The 23220-nt window shown below is 47.5% G+C and overlaps 1 protein-coding gene across 1 annotated transcript in view; it reads left to right on the top strand.

Moving 5' to 3' along the window:
• Nucleotides 1-23220, top strand: part of PLEC (plectin) — a gene marked incomplete at its 5' end in the record, with an annotated part of 129157 nt that overhangs the window by 39790 nt on the left and 66147 nt on the right. The window contains 5 exons of the mRNA XM_089665511.1: nucleotides 4239-4354; nucleotides 8111-8217; nucleotides 8299-8418; nucleotides 12598-12693; nucleotides 12771-12898. Coding sequence (XP_089521637.1) covers nucleotides 4239-4354; nucleotides 8111-8217; nucleotides 8299-8418; nucleotides 12598-12693; nucleotides 12771-12898 — 567 coding nt within the window. The remainder of the gene's footprint in view (nucleotides 1-4238; nucleotides 4355-8110; nucleotides 8218-8298; nucleotides 8419-12597; nucleotides 12694-12770; nucleotides 12899-23220) is intronic.

Raw genomic sequence — 23220 nt, 5'->3', positions numbered from 1 at the left:
GGTATCATGTCTGCAGTCTCTGACCATCTCCGGTATCATGTCTGCAGTCTCTGACCATCTCCGGTATCATGTCTGCAGTCTCTGACCATCTCTTGGATGATGTCTGCAGTCTCTGACCATCTCTTGGATGGTGTCTGCAGTCCCTGACCATCTCTTGGATCGTGTCTGCAGTCTCTGACCATCTCCTGGATCGTGTCTGCAGTCCCTGACCATCTCTTGGATGGTGTCTGCAGTCTCTGACCATCTCTTGGATGGTGTCTGCAGTCTCTGACCATCTCTTGGATGGTGTCTGCAGTCTCTGACCATCTCTTGGATGGTGTCTGCAGTCCCTGACCATCTCTTGGATGGTGTCTGCAGTCCCTGACCATCTCTTGGATGGTGTCTGCAGTCCCTGACCATCTCTTGGATGGTGTCTGCAGTCTCTGACCATCTCTTGGATGGTGTCTGCAGTCTCTGACCATCTCTTGGATGGTGTCTGCAGTCTCTGACCATCTCTTGGATGGTGTCTGCAGTCTCTGACCATCTCTTGGATGGTGTCTGCAGTCTCTGACCATCTCTTGGATGGTGTCTGCAGTCTCTGACCATCTCTTGGATGGTGTCTGCAGTCTCTGACCATCTCTTGGATGGTGTCTGCACTCTCTGACCATCTCTTGGATGGTGTCTGCACTCTCTGACCATCTCTTGGATGGTGTCTGCAGTCCCTGACCATCTCTTGGATGGTGTCTGCAGTCCCTGACCATCTCTTGGATGGTGTCTGCAGTCCCTGACCATCTCTTGGATGGTGTCTGCACTCTCTGACCATCTCTTGGATGGTGTCTGCACTCTCTGACCATCTCTTGGATGGTGTCTGCAGTCCCTGACCATCTCTTGGATGGTGTCTGCAGTCCCTGACCATCTCTTGGATGGTGTCTGCAGTCCCTGACCATCTCTTGGATGGTGTCTGCAGTCCCTGACCATCTCTTGGATGGTGTCTGCAGTCCCTGACCATCTCTTGGATGGTGTCTGCAGTCTCTGACCATCTCCTGGATCATGCCCCTAATGACCATTTCTTGTGTCTGCTGTTTCTGACACTGTATATTCACTGAATTTTATGTGCAGCCCTCTGGTGATGTCAGGGGCCACACCTGAGGCCTCCCATATCAAGAGAGTTGACCATCACTGGTCTAAAATGGCAGTTGCATTGTCAGAGATTTTTCTCTCCCTTCCTGTTGCAGCAACAGGGCAGGAAGTAAAGGGAAATCTCCCCAGCCCGGCACAGACCGTAAAGCAGGTACATATAGTCCTTAGAAATGCTCTTCAGGGTACTCTGACAGGCCTGCCTCTTCCTTACTGACCCCACATAGTGACAGGATTGCAAAGACCGAAAGAGCGAGGAAGCGCATAGATCGAGCGCAGCGAGTCACTTTATTGAAAAGGTCGGCCAAAAATACCGCCCCCCGGTGACCACTTCTGTGTTTGGCTCTGCACATTGCAATCCTTTCACCTGTTATATATGAGCTCACTATCTTGTATTTGTGGCTGCTTATTCTAGAAATGTGTCTAAACCCGACACTTCTTCTCTGAAAAGCGATCCACATTTGGATCGTTTTTCAGAGGTGATTGATAGATGGTGAAGAGGTGTGACATCACATTGGTTTTTAACCCCGTTTTTGCCCATCGCGGATTGCACTTAGTTGTGGGGCATTTGTAGCGGAATTTAAAGCAGAATTCTGGGAATGAAAACATTTTTCTCCTACAGTGCGGCTGGGCCAGCATTGCACGGGTTAACTGCTCGTTTTGTTCTAGGGGAAAGGACATCGAAGATATACTCACCCGAGCCACCGATCTTCCCTGTCCTGTCGGCCCCAGCGGTCTTGTAAATGGACTGTTCCTGACGTCAGCACGTTCCATAGACAGGAACAGTCCACCTCTGGACCGTAGGGGGTTTCATCTCTCCTGCAATAAAAAGCCTGCCTGTTTGCAATTTGGAACAGTGGAAATTTCATTTCGCTTTAAAGTAGAATTCTGGGAATTAAAACATTTTTCTCCTACAGTGCGGCTGGGCCAGCACTGCACGGGTTAACTGCTCGTTTTGTTCTAAGGGAAAGGGCTTCGAAGATATACTCACCCGAGTCACTGATCTTCCCCGTCCTTTCGGGTCCTGCGCCCCTGCGGTCTTGTAAATGGACTGTTCCTGACGTCAGCACGTTCCATAGACAGGAACAGTTCACCTCTGGACGTAGGGGAGCGCAGTTTTCTGTAGGATCGGCGGATCAGGTGAGTATGAGCTTTGTCCTCACTGCTAGAAAAAATGAGCAGTTGATCCCTGCAGTGCATGGAAAAAAAAATTGGACCTGCTTTAAGGTGGGGTGGTGGGAGAGCAAAAAAATTGCCGCAATGCGCATTTTTAACGCCCCGTAACTGCTCATCTAAACAAGGCCCCAACTGAGGGGCTTGCTGCACTAGATCCCTATCAGTCCATCCCCCACAGTTATTACCTTTTTGTCCCACCAGCCCCTCCCTCTTAGATTGTAAGCTCCCAGGACCAGGCCCTCCTAACCCTCTTGTATTGAACTGGATTGTTGCTGTATTTTCTTCCTTTACAGGCGTACCTCGGTTTACGAATTTAATGTGTTCTGCGGGACTTTTTGTAGTGCGAAAAATTCGTAAACCGGAACGCGGTTTCCCATAGGAAGGCATTGAAAACCAATTAATCTGTTCCGGAGGTCAGAAAAAAGTCAAAAAAAAGTATTTTATCTGTTCAAAACTCTTTATAAAGTGCACTTTAAAGGCATAAATACTGTACAGGGACATGATTAAAAATTAATTCGTAAATGCATTGAAAACTGATCCGTTCGTATTGCAAAAAAAATTTGTATATGCACTGAATTAATTAATCCGTTCCGGAGGTCAGAAAAAAGCAAAAAAAAAAAAGTCTTATCTGTTCAAAACTCTTTATAAAGTGCACTTCAGAGGCATAAATACTGTTCAGGGACACGATTCAAAATGAATTAGTAAATGCATTGAAAACCAATTAATCTGTTCATATTGCGAAATAAAAATTTGTAAACTGAAACGCAGTTTCCCATAGGAATGCAATGAAATCCAATTAATCCGTTCCAGAGGTCATAAAAAAGTAAACAAAAAGTCTTTTATCTGTTCAAAACTCTTTATAAAGTGCACTTTAGAGGCATAAATACTCTACAGGGACATGATTAAAAATTAATTTCTAAATGCATTGAAAACCAATTAGTCCGTTCGTATTGCGAAGCAAAATTTGTAAACCGAGGCGCTATTTTCAATGGATTTTCATTCGTAAACGGAAAGTTTCGTAAACCGAGGTGTTCGTAAACCGAGGTACGCCTGTGTATTGTAAAGCGCTGAGCAAACTGTTGGCGCTGTATAAATCCTGTATAATAATAGCCATCTTTACTGACCGCAAATCATCATCTGATAGGGATTTGAACCCTTTTCTACACTTTTTGCTCTCAATCAGGGCACCTATCAGAGAGGAAGTAATGAATGCAGGAATGGCCCATGCAGTGGTTTCAATAAAGTGAAATAAAACTGAAGAAATTGGTATTGCGATACGTAACCTGCACTTGGTGTCTACAGGGAGGAGGCACATCCCATAGTGGCCATGATGGCACCCTGGCCGGTGATGGCACGAAGTCCTCTTGTGTTGGCACTGTTTGTATGGGCAGCACAGTGGCTAAATGGTTAGCACTTCTGCCTGCCAGTACTCGGGTCGTCGGTTCAAATCCCAACCACGGCACCACCCGCCTGGAGTTTGCATGTTCTCCCTGTGCCTGTGTGGGTTTCCTCCGGGTTCTCCGGTTTCCTCCCACACTCCAAAGACATGCTGGTAGGTGAATTGGCTCCTGTCTGAATTGTCCCTAGTATGTGTATGTATGAATGTGAGTTAGGGACCTTAGATTGTACGCCCCTTGAGGGTTAGGGACTGATGTGAGTGTACAATATATATGTAAAGCGCTGCGTACATTGACGGCGCTATACAAATAAATATATATATATATATATATATATATATATATATATATATATATATATATATTATTTTTTTTTTTTTTTTTTTACCTGAAATAAATAAATGTTTGCAAAGATGCCAGTTTACTTATTTCCTCTGCATCTGATTGGATAATTAAACAGAATCTTTTTTTTTAACACGTTTTCTAATCCTCTAGTACCAGTTTGTGTCTACAAAGCGAGTGACAGGGCCTCTTTCCTTCCTCCCGCAGACCCATGCTGATCGATATGAACAGGGTGTACCGACAGACCAACCTGGAGAACCTGGATCAGGCCTTCACCGTGGCCGAGAGGGAGCTGGGTGTCACCAGACTGCTGGACCCGGAGGGTGAGTCCTTCATCCTGGGTGCTCTGATATGAGGAGTCCCCATATAAAACAATGGCTGGCTATTTTGCTGCACCTCCCACTTTTCTGCTCATCTTACAAAAAAACGGGTAATATCTGGCCAAAAAAAGGGGGAAAATGATGCCTCCTTCACACCACACGTGACCCATGCTGATCGATATGAACAGGGTCTACTGACAGACCAACCAGGATCAGGTCTTCACCGTAGCCGAGATGGAGCTGGGTGCAGGGGCGGACTGACCATTTGGAAACTCGGGCACTGCCCGGGGTCACTAGGGGGCCCCATGAGATGCCCCTGGTACCTTTTAACATAGGCTTTTTTTGAGTTTGGGCAAGGACACAGGGGCCCCATGATTTCCTATTGCCCAGGGGCCCCATAAGTTGTCAGTCCGCCCCTGGGTGGGTGTCACCAGACTGCTGGACCCAGAGGGTGAGTCCTTCATCCTGCTCTGATATGAGGAGCCCCCATATAAAACAATGGCTGGCTATTTTGCTGCACCTCCCACTTTTCTGCTCATCTTACAAAAAACGGGTAATATCTGGGAAAAAAAGGGGGAAAATTAGGCCTCCTTCACACCACACGTGCAGAAAAACGTGCAGATTTCACGTACAGAGACCTCAGTTTTCAAGCGCGCTTCAATGAGTTTTATACGTGTTGCAGATTCCTGCACAAAAAAAAATCTGCACGCGATTCCAGTGTTGTGGTGTGAACAGTCACATAGGGAACAATTGATTTTGTTTTGCCCTTGCAGAACGCGTGCAAAAAAACTGGCGTCTCTGCAACATGTGAACGAGCTCTTAGAGAAACACAACTCCACCTTGTGAGGTTTTTTTGTCCATCTTACAGCCATTACCAATTTCGCACCATTAGTGGGTCACAGACACGGCCGATTTTCGTGTGACCATCAAATTTGGGTGGTCGGCCATGTTGGAAATTTTTTTGAAAAACGAACTAATTTAGAATCGACTATGGGAGAATCGTACGGGAAATATGAACGAAAAAGAAATGAGTGTGAGCTGCGACCTGAAAAGAAAATTCTTGGCCAGGAAAATTCTTTTCTGTAGCGACATGAGGTGAAATTTGAAGGCTGGGTTGGTTGAATTTCGAAATCAATGGTGGCGCCGTCGGATTACAAAACGCACAAAATATCCGATTTTCCAAAGAAAATTTGTTCGGAATTCGACACGTGTATGGCCTGCATAAGTGTCAGTTCACAAAGCTAACAATCCTAAAGGGAGATCAATAGTGACAGTTGTTTCATAAATAGTGACAGTTGTTTCATAATTAGTGAGTTATTTCATAAATAGGGACCGTTATTTCATCAATCGTGACAGATATTCATCAATCGTGACAGTTGTTTCCTAAATAGTGACAGTTTCATAAATAGTGACAGTTTCATAAATAGTGACAGTTTCATAAATAGTGACAGTTGTTTCATAAATAGTGACAGTTGTTTCATAAATAGTGACAGTTGTTTCATAAATAGTGACAGTTATTTCATAAATAGGGACAGATGTTTCATAGTGACAGTTATTTCATAAATCGTGACGGATGTTTCATAGTGACAGTTATTTCATAAATCGTGACGGATGTTTCATCAGTCGTGACAGTTGTTTCATAAATAGTGACAGTTGCTTCATAAATCGTGACAGTTCTTTTCTGTCCTCCTGAGATTTTAAAAATGACAGCTAAAGTAAAAATCTTCATACTTGTCAGTTTTAAAATCTCAGCACACAGAAAACAACTGTCACTGTTTCTGAAATGACTGTCACTGTTTCTGAAATGACTGTCACTGTTTCTGAAATGACTGTCACTGTTTCTGAAATGACTGTCACTGTTTCTGAAATGACTGTCACTGTTTCTGAAATGACTGTCACTGTTTCTGAAATGACTGTCACTGTTTCTGAAATGACTGTCACTGTTTCTGAAATGACTGTCACTAATTATTTTATTTATTTCAGGTACTTTTATAGCGCCATCAATTTACGCCGCGCTTTACATATATATTGTACAGTCACATCAGTCCCTAACCTTCAAGGGGTGTACAATCTAAGGTCCCTAACTCACATTCATACATACACATACGAGGGACAATTTAGACAGGATCCAATTAACCTACCAGCATGTCTTTAGAATGTAGGAGGAAACCCACGCAGGCACAGGGAGAACATGCAAACTCCAGGCAGGTGGTGCTGTGGTTGGGATTCGAACCAACGACCCCAGTGCGGCCAGGTGGAAGTGCTAACCATTTAGCCACTGTGCTGACCAATTATGAAATATCTGTCACTATTTATGAAACTGTCATTATTTATGAAACAACTGTCATTTATGAAACAACTGTCTCTATTTATGAAATAACTGTCACTATTGATCTCCCATTGGGATTGTTAGCTTTGTGAACTGACACTTGGGGCTCATTCACACCATACAACTGACGGAAACTGACGTGCAGATTTCACTGGCGGAGACATCAGTTTAAGTCAGTTTTCATGCGTGCTTCAATGAGTTTTGAAGAAAAAAATCTACACGTGATGCCAGCGTTGTGGTGTCAACAGGGCACATGGAGAACAATTGGTTTCCTTGTGCCCTTGCAGAACACGTGCAGAAAAACGAACATCTCTGCACCATGGTGTGAACGAGGCCCTAATGTTGGAGCAAGGCTCCAGAATGAGGGTTTGTGTGCATTGTGTATATATAGATATAACACCTCCTGCGCTCGGGGACCCAGATCCGTAGAGGGCCGATAAACAAATATAAAGTAGGATATATGGAAGTTCCTCCAGGACCGATCAAAGGTTGTACCGCTCTGACACGAAGCTGGGGAAGCTCGATACAAACTGTAGCAAAGAGCAAAAAAACAGAGCGCACCAACCTTGCGCATTACCTCCGTAAGCAATTCGCAGATTTATTGATAGAGGAAATATATTCACAAGAGTAGCAATATAAAAGACATATAAAATCCCAAAAACGAGTCCCTGGATTGGGAGGCACGTGCGAATCCCATCAGAGGGGGAGACTCTCTAGATGAAGCTGACGCGTTTCGAAGGGGGGTGTCCCTTCATCAGAGTTTTTGTTCTTTACTACTTTTTGTTCTTTACTACAGTTTGTATTGTATATATGCCAGCATGCTGTCTATACGTCATATGTAAGTTTTTTTTGTATGGCTTTGTTTATGTATCAGCCCCACCCCACCCCAAGTGAGCCTATGTAAGTGACTTGGGTGTCTTGGATGCTCCCTGTTGTATTTTATATACTCTACATGTAGCATACATTTTGTATCTGGTATGTGCCTATCAGGGGCGGACTGACAACTCATGGGGCCCCCCGGGCAATAGGGGGTCATGGGGCATGTGTCCTTGCCCAAACTCAAAAAAGCCTGGGAAAAAGGTACCAGCGGCATCTCATGGGGCCCCCTACTGACCCCGGGCCCTCGGGCAGTGCCCGAGTTTCCAAATGGTCAGTCCGGCCCTGGTGCCTACCAGGGGCGGACTGACAAATCATGGGGCCCCCGGGCAATAGGGGATCATGGGGCCCCTGTGTCCTTGCCCAAACTCAAAAAAGCCTAGGAAAAAGGTACCAGAGGCATCTCATGGGGCCCCCTACTGACCCCGGGCCCTCGGGCAGTGCCCGAGTTCCCCAATGGTCAGTCCGCCCCTGGTGCCTACACTGAATGCATTCATTTCCTTTGTTCTAAGTCTTGTCTTTCAGTTTTGATAAGCAGTTTCTTGTTTCCTCAGATGTGGACGTCCCCCAGCCAGATGAAAAATCAATCATTACATATGTGTCTTCCCTGTACGATGCCATGCCCAGAGTCCCCGATGTACAGGATGGGGTCAGAGCGAACGTGAGTGCCCGGGATATTTGGGGAGGGGGGAGATCCTGTACTGTCAGGGATCTGTTGGTGAAATGTGGTGTCTCCTGGCAGGAGCTGGAGCTGCGGTGGCAGGAATACTACGAGCGGGTCACCATGCTGCTGCAATGGATCAGACACTACACCGTCATCTTCGAGGAGAAGAGATTCCCAGCCAGCTATGAGGAAATTGAGGTATGTGGATTGACAGAGCGCTTGCCAAAATTTTCGGATGGTACTGGTGGTCGCTGCTTGCCGTGGACAGGCAGGGATATGGAAATCATGTGCTACCATCGCACAAAGCCTATAGGCTCAAAAAGTGACGTAAATAGTGTGACCAATGCTGTGTTGGCCCTACTTCTCCTGGGGATCAGAGGAGTGCACGTAGTTCCCAGTGTCCCAGGTTCAGCTGACAATGGGCTAAAGCAGGGGTGGGCAAACTTTTTGACTTGAGGGCCGCAATGGGTTCATATATTGGATCCGGGGGCCAGACCAAGAGTAGATGAATGATGTGTATGTGTCATCCATAGTAAGTATAGTAATATTCCCCCATAGTAAGCATAGTAATTAATCCTCCATATAGTAATTCATCCCCCATAGTAATTCATCCCCCATAGTAATTAATCCCCCATATAGTAATTCATCCCCCATATAGTAATTCATCCCCCATAGTAATTCATCCCCCATATAGTAATTCATCCCCCATAGTAATTAATCCCCCATATAGTAATTAATCCCCCATATAGTAATTCATCCCCCATATAGTAATTCATCCCCCATATAGTAATTAATCCCCCATATAGTAATTAATCCCCCATATAGTAATTAATCCCCCATAGTAATTCATCCCCCATATAGTAATACATCCCCCATAGTAATTAATCCCCCATATAGTAATTCATCCCCCCTATAGTAATTCATCCCCCCTATAGTAATTCATCCCCCATATAGTAATTCATCCCCCCTATAGTAATTCATCCCCCCTATAGTAATTCACCCCCCCTATAGTAATTCATCCCCCATATAGTAATTCATCCCCCATAGTAATTCATCCCCCATATAGTAATTCATCCCCCCTATAGTAGTTCATCCCCCATAGTAATTCATCCCCCCTATAGTAATTCATCCCCCATATTAAGTCCCCAAGTCCCCCCTGTGTCAATTCACTTACCTTTGCTCCTCGCGTTCCTCTCGCCATGTTCCCGCGCCGTTCAGGTGTAGCATGAAAATCTGTCTCCTATGAGGATCTGTCCCCCTCGACGTATCTGCGCATGTGCCAGTTTCAGGCATTAGCAGCCGATCGGCGATCTCCGGCACATGCGCAGATACGTCGAGGGGGACAGATCCTCATAGGAGACAGATTTTCATGCTACACGGCGGACTGTGAGAGTAGCCTAGCGGGAGCCTAGCTCCGCGGGCCGGATTAAAAGGTCCGCCGGGCCGTATACTGCCCGCGGGCCGTAGTTTGCCCATTGCTGGGCTAAAGCCTGCTGTCGGCTGACATCAGAGCCAGTCCATGCTAACGCAGGGACCCCGACAATGTTGGGATCCACCTACATGCCTGACTGGCAGCTGGCCAACCCTCTTAGTGTGCCTCCTGAGAGCCTGATCCGGCCTCTCCCACCCCCTCCACAGCCCAGCGGCAGAGCAGATTGTCTGCAGATTGAAGCGCGAAAACTGAGTGATCAGTGATCTTTGATAGCTCAGTTTTCAATGTAGAGGATGGGATGTAGTGGTGTAGAAGAGGTGTCTGACACTGAAAGGGTTACATCTGGGTAGAAGAGGGGTCTAACACTAAAAGGGTTACAGTGGGGTAGAAGTGAAATCTGGCATGGAAGGGGTTACAGTGGGGTAGCAGTGGAGTCTGGCACAGGAAGGGGTTACAGTGGGGTAGAAGTGGACTCTTGGCATGGAAGGGGTTACAGTTGGGTAGAAGTGGAGTCTGGCATGGAAGGGGTTACAGTGGGGTAGAGGTGAAGTCTTGGCATGGAAGGGGTTACAGTGGGGTAGAGGTTGACTCTTGGCATGGAAGAGGTTACAGTGGAGTCTGGCATGGAAGGGGTTACAGTGGGGTAGAAGTGAAGTCTGGCATGGAAGGGGTTACAGTGGGGTAGCAGTGGAGTCTGGCATGGAAGGGGTTACAGTGGGGTAGCAGTGAAGTCTGGCATGGAAGGGGTTACAGTGGGGTAGCAGTGGAGTCTGGCAAGGAAGGGGTTACAGTGGAGTGGAAGTGGAGTCTGGCAAGGAAGGGGTTACAGTGGAGTGGAAGTGGAGTCTGGCATGGAAGGGGTTACAGTGGGGTAGAAGTGAAGTCTGGCATGGAAGGGGTTACAGTGGGGTAGAAGTGGAGTCTGGCACAGGAAGGGGTTACAGTGGGGTAGAAGTGGAGTCTGGCATGGAAGGGGTTACAGTGGGGTAACTGTGGAGTCTGGCATGGAAGGGGTTACAGTGGGGTAACTGTGGAGTCTGGCATGGAAGGGGTTACAGTGGGGTAGCTGTGGAGTCTGGCATGGAAGGGGTTACAGTGGGGTAGCTGTGGAGTCTGGCATGGAAGGGGTTACAGTGGGGTAGCTGTGGAGTCTGGCATGGAAGGGGTTACAGTGGGGTAGAGGTTGACTCTTGGCATGGAAGAGGTTACAGTGGAGTCTGGCATGAAAGGGGTTACAGTGGGGTAGAAGTGGAGTCTGGCACAGGAAGGGGTTACAGTGGGGTAGAAGTTGACTCTTGGCACAGGAAGAGGTTACAGTGGGGTAGAAGTGGAGTCTGGCATGGAAGGGGTTACAGTGGGGTAGAAGTGGAGTCTGGCATGGAAGGGGTTACAGTGGGGTAACTGTGGAGTCTGGCATGGAAGGGGTTACAGTGGGGTAGCTGTGGAGTCTGGCATGGAAGGGGTTACAGTGGGGTAGAAGTGAAGTCTGGCATGGAAGGGGTTACAGTGGGGTAACTGTGGAGTCTGGCATGGAAGGGGTTACAGTGGGGTAGCTGTGGAGTCTGGCATGGAAGGGGTTACAGTGGGGTAGAGGTGAAGTCTGGCATGGAAGGGGTTACAGTGGGGTAGAAGTTGACTCTTGGCATGGAAGGGGTTACAGTGGGGTAAAAGTGGAGTCTGGCATGGAAGGGGTTACAGTGGGGTAACTGTGGAGTCTGGCATGGAAGGGGTTACAGTGGGGTGGAAGTGGAGTCTGGCATGGAAGGGGTTACAGTGGGGTGGAAGTGGAGTCTGGCATGGAAGGGGTTACAGTGGGGTGGAAGTGGAGTCTGGCATGGAAGGGGTTACAGTGGGGTGGAAGTGGAGTCTGGCATGGAAGGGGTTACAGTGGGGTAGCTGTGGAGTCTGGCATGGAAGGGGTTACAGTGGGGTAGCTGTGGAGTCTGGCATGGAAGGGGTTACAGTGGGGTAGCAGTGGAGTCTGGCATGGAAGGGGTTACAGTGGGGTAGCAGTGGAGTCTGGCATGGAAGGGGTTACAGTGGGGTAGCAGTGGAGTCTGGCATGGAAGGGGTTACAGTGGGGTAGCAGTGGAGTCTGGCATGGAAGGGGTTACAGTGGGGTAGCAGTGGAGTCTGGCATGGAAGGGGTTACAGTGGGGTAGCAGTGGAGTCTGGCATGGAAGGGGTTACAGTGGGGTAGCAGTGGAGTCTGGCATGGAAGGGGTTACAGTGGGGTAGCAGTGGAGTCTGGCATGGAAGGGGTTACAGTGGGGTAGCAGTGGAGTCTGGCATGGAAGGGGTTACAGTGGGGTAGCAGTGGAGTCTGGCATGGAAGGGGTTACAGTGGGGTAGCAGTGGAGTCTGGCATGGAAGGGGTTACAGTGGGGTAGCAGTGGAGTCTTGGCATGGAAGGGGTTACAGTGGGGTAGCAGTGAAGTCTGGCATGGAAGGGGTTACAGTGGGGTAGCAGTGAAGTCTGGCATGGAAGGGGTTACAGTGGGGTAGCAGTGGAGTCTGGCATGGAAGGGGTTACAGTGGGGTAGCAGTGAAGTCTGGCATGGATTACAGCAGAACTCGGTGCGGTTTGACAGTTGCGGTCTTGTCATATCGATCTGGGTCATGTGATCAGATTTGACAGTGGTGTGTGTGTCATGAGATATGCGGATCGGATCCATGTGACATGCCGTCTCTGGGAATGTCCCCCCAACCCCCCTCCAGTATGGACACACACATAGATCTGCTGCCTATAAATTCTTTGCTGGGTTCTGAGCCGTTATTGGTTGTCATGGGCAACACAATCAGTTCTCTTTCTCCATTTATCGCAAATCCTCCTCACACCCCCATAGGATAGGACACACGTATGTATATTTCCTGCACACGGCCTTTTGTCATGCATTGCATGTCCAGGGCTGCCATTGCCATTAACCCTTTCCTGTTCTCTGTAGATCCTGTGGCGGCAGTTCCTGAAATTTAAAGAGACGGATCTCCCCAGTAAAGAGGCAGACAAGAATCAGTCCAAGCTTCACTATCAGTCCCTGGAGGTGAGTAGACCGCAACAATCGTTCTTCGTTCCATTGTCCATCCTCCTGTGTCTGACCCTGCTGCCCTCTGACCTCAGGGTGCTGTGAAGGCTGGGCAGCTGAAGGTGCCTCCCGGGTATCACCCGCTGGATGTAGAAAAGGAATGGGGGAAACTACACGTGTCCATCCTGGAGAGGGAGAAACTGCTGCGGATAGAACTGGAGAGGTAAAAGGATGAGTAATTGTTCATTTTTATTTCTATTGTTTTTATGAAACATGTAACACCAGTATATTCCACATTCTGAGATACTTTACCTTTGCAATACTTTAAACATACTTATTTTGGGGAAAAAGTAAAGTTTTTGAGTAGCAGACCTGTGAGGTTCCTATATAGAGCACCGGACAGGACTGAACAGGAGACCTTTGAGGTTTCAATACATAATTCCAGACACGGGTGAAGAGAAGATCTGTGAGGTTCATAAATAGACCTCTGGATACAGCTGAACAGGAGACCTTTCCAGACACAGGAGAAGAGTAGACCTGTGAGGTTCTAGATAGCTCTCCTCCACAGTAGCAGAGTAGACCTATGAGGTTGTAGATAGCCCTCTGGACACAAAAGAGTAGACATGTGAGGTTCTAGGTAGCTCTCCAGACACAGGAGAAGAGTAGACCTGTGAGGTTCATAAATAGACCTCTGGATACAGCTGAACAGGAGACCTTTCCAGACACGGGTGAAGAGAAGACCTGTGAGGTTCATATATAGAGCACCGGACAGGACTGAACAGGAGACCTTTCCAGACACGGGTGAAGAGAAGATCTGTGAGGTTCATAAATAAGTAGACCTCTGGATACAGGGAAGAGTTAACTTACAAGGCTGATATATCCAGCTCCAGATACAGGTGAGGAAGAGCTCTGTGGAGTTGCTATATGGAGATTTGGACACAGGTGAAGAGAACTGTAAGGGTTCTATGCAGAGCTCCAGACACAGGTGATAAGGAGACTGGGGAGATCTATATATACGTATTTCCTTTGCAACACTTCAAAAAATAATTTAGGGGAAAAAAAGGTCAAACGTTTTAAGTAGCAGACTGTTGAGATTCATATATAGAGCTCCAAACACTGGAGAGGAGGAGACCTGTGACGTTCCTATGTAAAGCTTCAGACACAGGAGAATAGTAGACCTGTGAGGTTCTAGATAGCTCTCCACCACAGAAGAAGAGTACACTTGTAAGGTTCTAGATAGCTCTCCACCAAAGGAGCAGAATAGACCTACGAGGTTGTAGATTAGCCCACTGGACACAGGAGAAGAGTAGACGTGAGGTTCTAGATAGCTCTCCACCACAGGAGAAGAGTAGACCTGTAAGGTTATAGATAGCTCTCCACCAAAGTAGCAGAGTAGACCTATGAGGTTGTAGATAGCCCTCTGAACACAGAAGAGTAGACCTGGGAGGTTCTAGGTAGCCCTCCAGACACAGGAGAGGAGTAGACCTGTAAGGTTCTAGATGGCCTTCTGGACACAGGAGAAGAGTAGACCTGTAAGGTTATAGATAGCTCTCCACCAAAGGAGCAGAGTAGACCTATGCGGTTGTAGATAGCCCTCTGGACACAGAAGAGTAGACCTGGGAGGTTCTAGGTAGCCCTCCAGACACAGGAGAGGAGTAGACCTGTAAGGTTCTAGATAGTCCTCCGGACACAGGAGAAGAGTAGACCTGGGAGGTTCTAGATAACTCTCTGGACACAGGAGAAGAGTAGGCCTGGGAGATTACTATATAGACCTGTGGACAGAGAAGTGTAGACTTGGAAGGTTCATTTTTAGATCTTTGCACAGAGGAGAACAGTAGACCTGTGAGCTTCCTATATAGAGTGCCAGACACAGCTGGAGAGGAGACCTTTTGCAGTTTCTATACATAGTTCCAGACACAAGGTGGAGGGATCTGTGAGGTTCTTATACAGACCTCTGCATACAGGGGAAGAGGAGACTTGTAAGGCTTATATATAGAGCTCCAGACACAGGTGAGGAAGAGACGTGTGCAGGGGCGGACTGACAACTCATGGGGCCCCCGGGCAATAGGGGATCATGGGGCCCCTGTGTCCTTGCCCAAACATAAAAAAGCCTATGAAAAAGGTACCAGGGGCATCTCATGGGGCCCCCTACTGACCCCGGGCCCTCGGGCAGCGCCCGAGTTTCCAAATGGTCAGTCCGCCCCTGGACGTGTGAGGTTCTTATATGCAGCTCTGAACACAGGTGAAGAGAAGAACTGTGAGGATTCTATATAGAGCCTCAGACACAGGTGATGGGGGGGAAAAAGAGAAAATGTTCCTGCGCCAATACACAACTAGCGATGATCTAAATTGCTGCTGTGCAATGTGAAAACACAAAGTGGTAGATATAAATCAAACCGCGCAAAAATAGACCTCTAAACAAATCTTGAATTACACTAAAAATAAATCACAAAACATAAATGTCCACTTGTAATTGGTGCATCTCTCGTATCGTATATCTTTCTTCACAAAATAATAATAAAAAAACCCCCAGGACCATGTGTGATGAAGACTGGGGATTTCAAACAATCTTAGGATCAAGAAAACTTCCACCTTCCACCCGTGCACACCAACATCAATTGCACTCACCAGATATTGGTGAATGAGAAGCCTTTAGGAATTTTTGGGGATCCTAAACCCTCTTTTCATCAGCTCTATGGTCTCTTTACACCACCAGGCTATAATCTTCTGTCGGGGATCGCCGCGGCGCTGGGCTGTGCAGGGACGCGGGTGCCGGGACCTGGCCGACCGCGGCAATCGAGTTCGCGCATGCGCAGTAGAGACCGCGGGCGCGCGCCTGGCACCAATGACAGCGCAGGGCGGGATATTTAAACGGCCCTGAGCTGTCATTCAGTGCCTTCTGGTCTCCTTGTATCCTGTGAACCTGTTTCTAGTAAGTTACTGACCCGGATTGTGCCCTGACCTTGCTGCTTTCTCCTGTTTTGACCCTTGCTTGCCTGACCTCTCTCCTGAATGCCCCCTATTGGATCTGACCTGCTGTTGCTGACCTGGCGTGTGACCCGACTATTCTCTGCCCGCTGCTCTGTACCGCACCGTCCCCATAGTTACCGACCCGGCCTGTCTGACCTTGCACTTGCTCAGCCATCCATCCATCCATCCCTCTCAAAGGGGTCTCCAGACTTCCTCATACCTGGCTCTCTCCCGTGGGAGCCCCTGGCGAATACCCCTACCACTGACGGGTGTCCTCAGTAGTCACGACCTGGTCCCGGGGTACTCCAAGTCCATCCCCACCATCAGGGGCTCTGGTGAGCAAGTACTCTGGGGCTTAGACTCCGTACGCTGGGGACGACTGATCAGTGGAGTGCTAGTGGTACCGCCGGGCGGTCCCTTACATCTTCTTTCAGGTCCCCAGCTCTCTAAATTGCTCCACCGTATCACCAGGGAAAAAAATCTTATATAGTGTAATATTGCCAGATAAATAGAGATAAAAGACAAAATCCAGGCCTCTCACATTTTATCAACTTGTATGGGAGGGGCGAAACGCGTTGACGCATTTCCGGTCTAAACGCCATACGTCTGACGTCACTTCCGTTGAGTAGAACGCACGCTGAGCGGTGCATTCCAGCGGCCATTTTTGGTATTCATGCTGGTTTCTTTGCTGATCCTCTGTTCCATCTGGTTACAATTGCTGTGAGAATCCTGGATTATGGGGCTGTGAGCTGATCATTATCATCTGGCTGGTATTGGTTCAATAAATGTGCCTTATACAAGTTGGTAAAATGTGAGTGGCCTGGTTTTGTCTTTTATCTCTACTATTTATCTGGCAATATTACACTCTATAAGATTTTTTTCCCTGGTGATACGGTGGAGCAATTTAGAGAGCTGTGGTGGGGACCTGAAAGAAGATTATAGCCTGGTGGTGTAAAGAGACCATAGAGCTGATGAAAAGAGGGTTTAGGATCCCCAAAAATTCCTAAAGGCTTCTCATTCACCAATATCTGGTGAGTGCAATTGATGTTGGTGTGCACGGGGGGAAGGTGGAAGTTTTCTTGATCCTAAGATTGTTTGAAATCCCCAGTCTTCATCACACATGGTCCTGGGGGGTTTTTATTATTATTTTGTGAAGAAAGATATATGATATGAGATTCACCAATTACAAGTGGACATTTATGTTTTGTGATTTATTTTTAGTGTAATTCAATATTTGTTTAGAGGTCTATTGTTGCGCTGTTTGATTTATATCTACTACAGGTGATGGCGAGATTCATATTTAGAGCTCCAGAGACTGTTACAATGGAGACCAATGAGGTTCCCATATATAGTCCCTGTGAATTTTTTTTCCCAAATTATTCCAAAAAGTATTGCAAACGTTTTGGGTAGCAGACCTGTGAGGTTAATGTATAGAGCTCCAGACACAGCAAAAGGGGAGGCCTGTAAGTTCCTTATCTAGAACACCAGACACTAGTGAAGGGGAGATCGGAGAGGTTCCTATATAGAGCTCCGGACACAGGTCAAGGGGAGACCGGGAAAGTGCCTAAAAAGATTTGAACACAGCTGAAGAGGAGATCTGTGAGGTTTTTACATAAAGCTCTGGTCACAAATGAAAGAAGGTCTGTAAAGTTCCTTTACAGAGCTCCAGACACAGAATTAAAAGGACCTGTAAGGTTCCTATGTAGACCTCCAGACACAGGAGAAGAGATCTGTGAGGTTTTTACATAAAGCTCTGGTCACAAATGAAGGGGGGTCTGTAAGGTTCCTATGTAGACCTCCAGACACAGGAGAAGAGTAGACCTGTAAGGTTCTAGGTAGCCCTCTGGACACAGAAGAAGAGTAGACCTGTGAGGTTACTATATAGGTCTCTGGACAGGGAAGTGTAGACTTGGGAGGTTCATTTTTAGATCGTTGCGTAGAGGAGAACAGTAGACCTGTGAGGTTCCTATATAGAGTGCCAGACACAGGAGAAGAGGAGACCTGTGAGGTTTTTACATAAAGCTCTGGTCACAAATGAAGGGGGGTCTGTAAGGTTCCTATGTAGACCTCCAGACACAGGAGAAGAGGAGACCTGTGAGGTTACTATATAGGTCTCTGGACAGGGAAGTGTAGACTTGGGAGGTTCATTTTTAGATCGTTGCGCAGAGGAGAACAGTAGACCTGTGAGGTTCCTATATAGAGTGCCAGACACAGGAGAAGAGGAGATCTGTGAGGTTTTTACATAAAGCTCTGGTCACAAATGAAGGGGGGTCTGTAAGGTTCCTATGTAGACCTCCAGACACAGGAGAAGAGGAGACCTGTGAGGTTTTTACGTAAAGCTCTGGTCACAAATGAAGGGGGGTCTGTAAGGTTCCTATGTAGACCTCCAGACACAGGAGAAGAGGAGACCTGTGAGGTTCCATAATAATACTGTAGCATTCTGGTTCTTGCAAATATTGAATTGTGACCAGAATATTGAGGCTAATACTAGTTGTTCAATTGGTGAAGCTGGCTACCTTGGAAACCGTAGATAGTGCCTCAGTCTTACTCTTGAATGAATCTGGTTTGGTGTGTGAGAAGTCATTCTAGGTGCCATAAGGGTGAGGAATGTCTGATCGAAAGATTTGGATCTAGAAGACTTTTGGTGAATCAAGCCAAGGTGCCCAGTGTGTGGTCCTTCCCACACTTTATATAAGGAGGGAAATGAACTGGGTCTTACCAGACGAATTATTACACGATGATTGTACATGGTCTGCCTCTATTCTTCAGAATCTTCTAGATCCATCTCTATATAAAGGATCTGTGGAGATCTGAGAACTTTCTGGAGCTCTGTACATAGAGGAGTAGGACTGTGGTTGGAGACTTGGGGTAACTATAAAGGAATCGGTGACCACATGATATCACGCTGTACATGCAAGAAAAGTTTATTTTGGGTGACTTTGCATAGATCTGCACAAAAAGTATCAATTTGCGCACACCTCCCTCCACAGTAACCAGTGTTTGTGTTGGAAACGGGGCCAGAACGGCTTTTTTAGTGACGTCTGGTACGGTGTAGTAGCTGCGGCGGGAGGCTTTCTCTATGACTCACCTCATTCTGGGGAACTCGTCCTACAACTGGCAGAGAAAGTGAGAAGAGAGCGACTTTGTCTTCATCACTCTGTTGTTTCGGCAGACAGAAGTTTTGTCGGGTCGTAACTCTGAATGTCCTCCTTACTGTAGATAGAATGCGGCTTTTATAGATGTAATTGAATTATCCGGAGGACAGAGGAATACGTTTTCTAGCCTTCTGTTTTCCCAGAATCATAGAAAAGCAGTTATGAGAGTGAACGGAAAAAGTTGTTGCGGAGATTAAAGTTGGGTGAGTCACGCAGTAATTGGTTCCAGCCCGTCAGACTGAAGTAAAGGCGGGACGGAGGGGTGGGGGGGGGGGGGCTGGGGGTGGTGCTGCTGGCTTGCTGCACGGCACATCTGCAGCTGTATGAGGACCTGGAGCTATGACCGGAGGGAACACATGCTTCGGATAGGTGAGCGTTTCTTCAAAGGGGGTGGGGCTTGCAGAGCATCACTTCCTCTGTCACATGGCATTTAACTAGATGATGACATTCTGCTCCTAAAGCTCTATTGTAACTGGCTGCCGGTGTATCCATCATACATTGTATCCGCCTGCACTCTGCAGACACGGTGTATCCATCATACATTGTATCCTCCTGCACTCTGCAGACACGGTGTATCCGTCGTACATTGTATCCTCCTGCACTCTGCAGACTCGGTGTATCCATCATACATTGTATCCGCCTGCACTCTGCAGACTCGGTGTATCCATCATACATTGTATCCTCCTGCACTCTGCAGACACGGTGTATCCGTCATACATTGTATCCTCCTGCACTCTGCAGACTCGGTGTATCCATCATACATTGTATCCTCCTGCACTCTGCAGACACGGTGTATCCGTCATACATTGTATCCGCCTGCACTCTGCAGACTCGGTGTATCCACCATACATTGTATCCTACTGCACTCTGCAGACACGGTGTATCCATCATACATTGTATCCGCCTGCACTCTGCAGACTCGGTGTATCCATCATACATTGTATCCGCCTGCACTCTGCAGACACGGTGTATCCATCATACATTGTATCAGCCTGCACTCTGCACTCACGGTGTATCCATCATACATTGTATCCGCCTGCACTCACGGTGTATCCGTCATACATTGTATCCGCCTGCACTCACGGTGTATCCGTCATACATTGTATCCGCCTGCACTCACGGTGTATCCGTCATACATTGTATCCGCCTGCACTCACGGTGTATCCGTCATACATTGTATCCGCCTGCACTCACGGTGTATCCGTCATACATTGTATCCGCCTGCACTCACGGTGTATCCGTCATACATTGTATCCGCCTGCACTCACGGTGTATCCGTCATACATTGTATCCGCCTGCACTCACGGTGTATCCGTCATACATTGTATCCGCCTGCACTCACGGTGTATCCGTCATACATTGTATCCGCCTGCACTCACGGTGTATCCGTCATACATTGTATCCGCCTGCACTCACGGTGTATCCGTCATACATTGTATCCGCCTGCACTCACGGTGTATCCGTCATACATTGTATCCGCCTGCACTCACGGTGTATCCGTCATACATTGCATTGTATCACGGCTCTGATATTTGTTGAGGTTTATCTTGTGTAGTTTATAATAAGGGAGAGGCAGATTATATTCACTGACACAGAACAATCAGCGGCACACAAATGTTTCATTAGCTTTTACAACACCGATCTTCAGAAATGATTTGCCATTTTTAATAACCCTTTTAGAGAAAAGCATGCAATGTGTCTTTCTCAACCTTCTTAAAGCAGATGAACCCCTGAAATAACTTTCCGGTCTCAGAGATCCCCTCCTAATAATTACTGAGTCTACAGCTCTTGGTATGTTAGCATAGTGATCAGTGGGAAGAATGTCCCTTACATTGGGGGTCAGTGGGAAGAATGTCCCTTACATTGGGGGTCAGTGGGAAGAATGTCCCTTACATTGGTGATCAGTGGGAAGAATGTCCCTTACATTGGGGGTCAGTGGGAAGAATGCTCCTTACATTGGGGGTCAGTGGGAAGAATGTTCCTTACATTGGGGGGTCAGTGGGAAGAATGTCCCTTACATTGGAGGTCAGTGGGAAGAATGCTCCTTACATTGGGGGTCAGTGGGAAGAATGTCCCTTACATTGGAGGTCAGTGGGAAGAATGTCCCTTACATTGGGGGTCAGTGGGAAGAATGTCCCTTACATTGGAGGTCAGTGGGAAGAATGTCCCTTACATTGGGGGTCAGTGGGAAGAATGTCCCTTACATTGGTAGTCAGTGGGAAGAATGTCCCTTACATTGGGGGTCAGTGGGAAGAATGTCCCTTACATTGGGGGTCAGTGGGAAGAATGCTCCATACATTGGTGATCAGTGGAAAGAATGCCCCTTACATTGGTGGTCAGTGGAAAGAATGTCCCTTACATTGGTGATCAGTGGGAAGAATGTCCCTTACATTGGGGGTCAGTGGGAAGAATGCTCCATACATTGGTGATCAGTGGAAAGAATGCCCCTTACATTGGTGGTCAGTGGAAAGAATGTCCCTTACATTGGGGGTCAGTTGGAAGAATGTTCCTTACATTGGGGGTCAGTGGGAAGAATGCCCCTTACATTGGGGGTCAGTTGGAAGAATGTTCCTTACATTGGCAATCAGTGGGAAGAATGTCCCTTACATTGGGGGTCAGTGGGAAGAATGTCCCTTACATTGGGGGTCAGTGGGAAGAATGTCCCTTACATTGGCAATCAGTGGGAAGAATGTCCCTTACATTGGGGGTCAGTGGGAAGAATGTCCCTTACATTGGTTGTCAGTGGGAAGAATGTCCCTTACATTGGGGGTCAGTGGGAAGAATGTCCCTTACATTGGTAGTCAGTGGGAAGAATGTCCCTTACATTGGGGGTCAGTGGGAAGAATGTCCCTTACATTGGTAGTCAGTGGGAAGAATGTCCCTTACATTGGGGGTCAGTGGGAAGAATGTCCCTTACATTGGGGGTCAGTGGGAAGAATGCTCCATACATTGGTGGTCAGTGGAAAGAATGCCCCTTACATTGGTGGTCAGTGGAAAGAATGCCCCTTACATTGGTGGTCAGTGGAAAGAATGTCCCTTACATTGGTGATCAGTGGGAAGAATGGCCCTTACATTGGTGATCAGTGGGAAGAATGTCCCTTACATTGGTGATCAGTGGGAAGAATGGCCCTTACATTGGTGATCAGTGGGAAGAATGTCCCTTACATTGGGGGTCAGTTGGAAGAATGCTCCTTACATTGGTGGTCAGTGGGAAGAATGCCCCTTACATTGGTGATCAGTGGGAAGAATGCCCCTTACATTGGTGATCAGTGGGAAGAATGTCCCTTACATTGGGGGTCAGTTGGAAGAATGTTCCTTACATTGGGGGTCAGTGTGAAGAATGTCCCTTACATTGGGGGTCAGTGGGAAGAATGTCCCTTACATTGGTGGTCAGTGGGAAGAATGTCCCTTACATTGGTGGTCAGTGGGAAGAATGTCCCTTACATTGGGGGTCAGTGGGAAGAATGTCCCTTACATTGGTGGTCAGTGGGAAGAATGTCCCTTACATTGGTGGTCAGTGGGAAAAATGTCCCTTACATTGGTGGTCAGTGGGAAGAATGTCCCTTACATTGGGGGTCAGTGGGAAGAATGTCCCTTACATTGGGGGTCAGTGGGAAGAATGTCCCTTACATTGGGGGTCAGTGGGAAGAATGTCCCTTACATTGGGGGTCAGTGGGAAGAATGTCCCTTACATTGGGGGTCAGTGGGAAGAATGTCCCTTACATTGGGGGTCAGTGGGAAGAATGTCCCTTACATTGGGGGTCAGTGGGAAGAATGGCCCTTACATTGGTGATCAGTGGGAAGAATGTCCCTTACATTGGGGGTCAGTTGGAAGAATGTCCCTTACATTGGGGGTCAGTGTGAAGAATGTCCCTTACATTGGTGGTCAGTGGGAAGAATGTCCCTTACATTGGTGGTCAGTGGGAAGAATGTCCCTTACATTGGGGGTCAGTGGGAAGAATGTCCCTTACATTGGGGGTCAGTGGGAAGAATGTCCCTTACATTGGTGGTCAGTGGGAAGAATGTCCCTTACATTGGTGGTCAGTGGGAAAAATGTCCCTTACATTGGTGGTCAGTGGGAAGAATGTCCCTTACATTGGGGGTCAGTGGGAAGAATGTCCCTTACATTGGGGGTCAGTGGGAAGAATGTCCCTTACATTGGGGGTCAGTGGGAAGAATGTCCCTTACATTGGGGGTCAGTGGGAAGAATGTCCCTTACATTGGGGGTCAGTGGGAAGAATGTCCCTTACATTGGGGGTCAGTGGGAAGAATGTCCCTTACATTGGGGGTCAGTGGGAAGAATGTCCCTTACATTGGGGGTCAGTGGGAAGAATGTCCCTTACATTGGTGGTCAGTGGGAAGAATGTCCCTTACATTGGTGATCAGTGGGAAGAATGTCCCTTACATTGGTGATCAGTGG

This window comes from Staurois parvus, unplaced genomic scaffold (genome assembly GCF_062004578.1).
Source record: "Staurois parvus isolate SC_StPar_1 unplaced genomic scaffold, SC_StPar_1.0 ptg002225l, whole genome shotgun sequence".
NCBI classification, from domain to species: Eukaryota; Metazoa; Chordata; class Amphibia; order Anura; family Ranidae; genus Staurois; species Staurois parvus.
The sequence above is the reverse complement of the archived record's forward strand: the minus strand, read 5'-3'. Positions and strand labels throughout refer to the sequence as shown.